The sequence below is a fragment of the Lactuca sativa genome, chromosome 4 (genome assembly GCF_002870075.4).
Source record: "Lactuca sativa cultivar Salinas chromosome 4, Lsat_Salinas_v11, whole genome shotgun sequence".
In the NCBI taxonomy this organism is placed as follows: domain Eukaryota; kingdom Viridiplantae; phylum Streptophyta; class Magnoliopsida; order Asterales; family Asteraceae; genus Lactuca; species Lactuca sativa.
This window is the reverse complement of record NC_056626.2, coordinates 169844736-169851090: the sequence shown is the minus strand read 5'-3', so window position 1 is coordinate 169851090 and position 6355 is coordinate 169844736. Positions and strand designations below refer to the sequence as shown.

The window sequence follows — 6355 nt, the reverse complement described above, 5'->3', positions numbered from 1 at the left end:
AGCGTTACAAATTGGATTCATGTTTTAACTAAGTAAATTTGGAACATCACCTTCAACCTTTGAGTTAATATCTTAATGAGGTAATAAAGGTTTTATCAAGATTATTGGAAGCTTTTATAATAAGAAGTAAGTTCATTAAGTCATAATTGGTGTTTTGGTAAGTTTTGAAGACTTTATGGCTTAATTGGAGCTTTGATGCTTTCATAAGCTTACATATTAAGCACTTGAAACATTAAGGTTGCGCTTAGTTATGGAAAAATAGTTTTCATTTTCCGTTTTTCGATTTTCCTTTTCATTTTTCGTTTTCCGTTTTCAGTTTTCATTTGAAAATTTAGAAAACGCGTTTAGTTAAAACTTATTCGTTTTCATTTTCAGTTTTAGAAAATTAGAAAACACGTTTAGATATGTATTTTTCTATCAGTTTTTAAGTTTAGAAAACGTTAGCGGTGGTAGGGTGGGCGTGGGGATGGTGGCGGTGGTGGGGGCAGTGGTGGTGTTGATGATGGCGACAGTGGTGGTAGTGGTGGTTGTGGTAGTGGGAGCGGGGTGGCGGCGGCGGTGGTGGTGGCGGTGGTGGTGATGACAGGCGGTAGTGGTGGCGGCGACAATTATGGCAGTGGTTGTGATGGCGGCGGTGGTGTTGGTGATGTAGTAGTGGTGGTGGTGATGGTGATGGTAGGTCGGTGATTGTGGTAGTGGTGTTGGGTGGGTGTGTGTGTGTGTGTGTTTGTGGAGGTGTGAGTGTGGGTGTGGGTGTGGGTGTGTATGTGTGTGTTTGTGGGGGTGGGTGTAGGTGTGAGTTTGTGGGTGTGTGTGGGGGTGGGTGTGTGTTTGTGGGGGTGGGGGTATGTGGGTGTGGGTGTGGGTGTGGGTGTATGTGTGTGTGTTTGTGTGGGTGTATGGGTGTGTTTGTGTTTGTGTGTAGGGGTATGGGTGGGTGTGTGTATGTGTTTGTTGGGGTGTGTGTGTGGGGGGGGATAGTGTGTGTTTGTGTGGGTTTGTGTGTATCTGTAGGGGGTTGGGGTGGGCTTGGGAGTGAGTGTAGGTAGGTAGGGTGTGGTGGGTTGTAGGTGTTAAGGCGAGGGGTGGGTAGAGGTGGATGGGGTGGGAATGGGTGTATGTTTATATTTTAGAAAAAAATTTGAATTAGAAAAATGTGGAAAACAATGATTATCGGTTTTCAAAAAACTTCCAACTTCTTTGTAATTTTAGAAAACGGAAAATTTTCATTTTCCATGAAAAATTTAGAAAAAAATAGACGAACTAAACGCGTTTTCAAAATTCTCATTTTTCTTAGAAAATTTTTCCAGAAAACGGCCCATTTTTCCGCAACTAAACGCACCCTTAGCTCTCCATCACTTAATTCATAAGTGAATTAGATGGAAATAAGTAAAATATAAGTACATTGGAATTGTTTCTCTTTATAAAATAATTAGAGCATGAAACAGAGGTTTGGGAGTAAAGGAGCCAAACTGCAATTCCTTAATGGGAAAACTCGGATTTTTGTGTGTTGTACTAGGCATTACACGATCGTGTGGCCATGTAATACCAAGGCTAAATAAAACACGACCTTTTAGTCCTCTGATAACGGTCAAGACATTTTCTAAGTTTTTATCCTTAAACATTTGATCCTCGATTGTTCCCAATACTTCCACATTAGGTAAACTAGTAAAATAAGACCAAATTTGTTATGTAATTCCCAAGGTGGTCATTTTGTAACCAATGATTTGGTATATTAAATAGATGGTGTCTAAGGAGGTGTTCAATTATATAATGGTGAATATTTTGATTTGTACCAAGGTGAGTACATACCCAGAGTACATATCCCATAATAATATTACTTGATATGTTTTGAAAGTATCACTTATACTTATATGGTTTGTTTGTTATGTTGCCTTCTAGACTATATTTGCATGGAATTAAATTAAATTTTGGGATATGTTTTGGTTTGAGAAGTTCGTTATCCTAACTGTATCCTCTACTCCACCGGGAGCCTGACCCCTTCTTCTATCTTATCTACTACCTTGCTCCCTGGCTCCATACCACTCCAGTTGCCTGTTGTAATAGCTTGCTTCTCAGGTGGCTTGCACCTTGGGTGGTGCGACTGAGCTAGAGTGGGCTCAGCAGTTGGACTATCTTTTCGGGTGCATGAATGTTACATGATTTGAAAATGAGATTTTAGAGCATCTTTATTTTTTCATCACATATAGGATGGATGTTAAGAGTCATCATGACTTCTTACAAGTAAAGGGTGAAATCCCTTATTGAAGGATCCAATATCCTAGTTTATAAGAGAACCCTTACTCCTTTGGATTTCGGTATTATTCACTAGGCTCCCCCAAGCCTAACCTATTATTTTGACAAGAACTTGCATATGAAATGAAAATTAGGATAGTAAGCTTGGACTTTTAGAAGGTCATGTATGTATGGTTAATCTTGACCTTATGTAATGATATTGAACATGACACTCTTATACACAACTTAACTAAAACATATGATTTAAAGGTTTTAGGACTGAATTTCGCACTGATATCTTAAAAGAAATAAAGGTTTAAAAACAAATTTTGAAAGGATAACCTAATTTTGACTAGCTCGTACGACGGGTGTTTCATAAACCATATCCACATACCCACACACCCACATACACCCCCACCCACTCCTATCTTACCCCCACACCCATATGTTTATCTACATACCCATGCCCAAAAGCTTAAGCCATCGACACCCACATATACACACCTCCGACCTCACCCCCTCACCCTCCCGATATACATACCCCTATCCACAACCAACCTACCCCTACATCTTCACTCATACCCATACTTACATGTATACTCACATACCCACACCTATAAATACATGCATACACTCACATACATATACATGTTTTATTTTCCTTTCTTTAGCTCTTTAAATCTGCACCTAACTCTTGACTAGGTGGCCTTAAACCTAGCCCCATAAACCGATATTTATTAATTGTTTTTATCAAGTGCAATTACATATTTTCATTTTGTAAGGCTATCTTTTTGTTATATACTACATACAAATTCAATAACAAAACACGAGTTTGAGAAGGTATTAGTTTAATAAATGAAAATTTTAAAATAAATGAAATTTTTATCAATTTTATTAAAAATAATAATAAATACAAAAAAAAAATCAATGAAAATGTATTTTGGTCATATTACATAATTTACTTTTTAATTTCTTTGACAATTTTGTAAACCAAATAGAAAAATAGATTTTATTTTATATCAACTAAACTCATTATAGATTCTAATTCATTCAAATTCCAATTCTTTTGACAAATTTTATTTTTTAAAAACATTAACCAACCCCTTGTTATTTTACTTGGTGAGAAAATACATCTAATACCAAAAATATTCCTAAAACTAATCTTTTAAAACCCAAAACCTATATTTTTTTTTAACTAGGTGTCATCTAAAATTGAAGTTTGTGAGATTTAAGACTAATGGTTGAAGTGCGGAATTTCACATATGATGTCACGCTCAACTCAAACTTTTAACAGGTTTAAAATATTGTTAATGTTCTGAAATTAACTTCTTATGTGAGTCTTGGGACGAATTGATGTGGACTGCCGGTACGGTTTATTATTTTTTATATTTTTGGAATCATTATATACATTTGTGAAAGAAATTTATGTTTGTCAGTGAGGAATAATTCTAATAGTCAAAATTGAACCGAAGTAACTAATGCTCACTTTTACATAGAATTATCGATTACATTAGGTCTTCAAATGAAGAAATTTCGGTTTGTCAGTGAGGAATAATTCCAATAGTCAACTGCTTAAATTCAATGCATAGAAATCCATACTATTCAAAGTCAACTTCATAAACATATCAATCACACCCTAAAGTGTTTTTGCGAAATCATATTTGTTAGAAATTATGATATACGCGTCTTTAGTAATTTTACACACATAAATAAAACATATAAAACATATGGTGGTATGTGTGTACGTTACATGTCAAAATACAAGTTGCCCCGTCACAATAAATGCAACAATTATTATATATCGAAGAAAATTAAATTATTCCCAAGTAAGAAATATCCATATATCCATATTCTAATAAAAAAATAGGTTTAATCTCTTATTGACAAGTGTCATACAATTAGAATTCATCATTAATGTTATATATCATCTATCATGCCACTTGTCAACCTATTAATTATCCATTTTAAATTTTAAATTTTAAATTTTAAATTTCACTCTAATTACATTAAATTAATAATTGATTATTCATTTTAAATTTTAAATTTTCCATTCTAATTACATTAAATTAATAATTGATTCTTCACTTTAAATTTTCTCACTCTAATTATATTTAATTAATAACATTACATTGAAAAATAAAATAAATTTAATACAGCTTATAAGGCGATATAACTTCACGTATTTACTTAAATCAACGATTATAATTTTATATAACTAAAAAAAATACCTCTTAAGTAATAATTTATTTAAAATAATTGTTTAATCATTTTAATTAATTTTATAACCGTGGTTCTCACGGGTTATAAACTAGTATAATTATATATACATTATCAATCTTTCCTGTACATGTTACTTTAACTTGATCTTCAGCGCAGGGGCAGACGCAGGAATTATTAGTAGAGGTTGCACAAGTTTTTTTTCCGGTCAAACATAATATAAAACACTAAAAATAAAATCTGGTCAAACATAATATAAAACATCTAATACAATTTTTTTTATGCTTAAACATAATATAACAACGATCTATTAGAATTTAAATTTGTCCTCTTCGTACAGACATCTTTTGAAACCGCTCCATTACTTTTTCATTCTCAACTTTCGCAAGTGTTTCGGTCTCGACATTACAAAGCAATGCGTTGTTCAAAAATTCATCGCCAATTTTGTTACGCAAGTCGGTCTTCAAAAGCTTCATCTTTGAAAAACATCTTTCTACACTTACGGTTGCTACGGGTAATATCAAAGCCAACTTTAAAAGCTTATAAACCAAAGGATAAGACCGATGCTTCCCCGTACTAACCATCAAACGAGAAAGGTCGGAAATTCCCTTCAAACTAGTGAAGCGCTCATCTTTGATGCAAGAGTGATAAAATATCTCAAGTTGTCATTCAAGGTCTATCGTATCTGAATCATCAAAGTCATACTTGTATAACTTACCCAACTTCAATAACTTTGATTTGTCAAATTATGCAAATGAATCACAAGGGCTCAAAGCACCCCATGTATTCTAGTAATTGGGTGCTTGTTTCACTAAATCGATCCTGATATTCTGTAAGTTGCATATCTACCACCATGTTGAAGATTTCAACCTCAAAATGAAACTTATTAGTCTTTGTAGTCCTACGTTTTCTCGCACCAATATACAACTCTTCCATATCTAAAGTATCAATTTCATGTGTTTGACAAAAAGATGATATTTTTGGCAAAATGCTAGCAAACCCTATGTTTCTAAAAGATTAGAATGCCTCCATTGTCCCTCTAACCATCGAAACCGCTTCTAAAATGTCTAGATCTTTTCTTTGAAGTTGCTTTGACAATGTACCCGTGAGGTGTAAAATGTCATACATCATATGTAAGTAAAAGATGAACTCATATGATTTAAAATATGCTAAGATTTCAGATGCTTGTTGACCGTTTGCCAATGATCCTCCCTCCTCTTTCACAAAATCTAAAACTACAAGAACATCCGCAAACAACTTCATCAAGCTTGTGAGTGTATTGAAATGTGAACCCCATCTTGTTTCTCCCGCTCGAACAAGTGTTGTCTCTTGATTTAACCCTCTTTCGGTTTCAAGTTCACCACTACACAAGCCTTTTTGCACCCTTTCTCTTGCTTGCTCTCGTAGTAAGTCTTTTCTTTTACACGAGGCACAAACAACATTAACCACCAACGAAATTTGCTCAAAAAAGTCACTAACACCATCATGCTTCTTTGCTACAGCCACAACTACTAATTGAAGTTGGTGTGCAAAGCAATGTACATAAAAAGCCGTGTCATTCTCTTGTAATATCAAAGCTTTCAAATCATTGAATTCCCCCCGCATATTGCTAGCCCCATCGTAACCTTGTCCTCTTATCTATTAAAATTTAAAACAATTAATATATATATATATATATATATATATATATATATATATATATATATATATATATATATATTAAATTGAAATAACAAAAAAGTAAAGAATAAATTAGGTGACTAAAACTCAACTTATTACTTGTAAGTACTTCATTTATGGCGTTTTTGAGTGTCAAAGAAGATGTATCCTTCACATGCACTAATCCTATGAATCTTTCTTTCACAAAGCCAAGACTATCGACATAACGCAAAACAATAGCCAT

General features: G+C 33.9%; 1 protein-coding gene across 1 annotated transcript; it reads right to left on the bottom strand.

Moving 5' to 3' along the window:
• Positions 1–5469: 5469 nt before the first annotated feature.
• LOC111906828 (uncharacterized) lies at positions 5470–6355 on the bottom strand. Its single transcript, XM_023902606.2, has 2 exons — positions 6242–6355; positions 5470–6090 (listed from the first exon to the last, which is right to left on the bottom strand). The coding sequence occupies exons 1-2, from the start codon at positions 6353–6355 to the stop codon at positions 5470–5472; spliced, it is 735 nt and encodes a 244-aa protein (XP_023758374.2).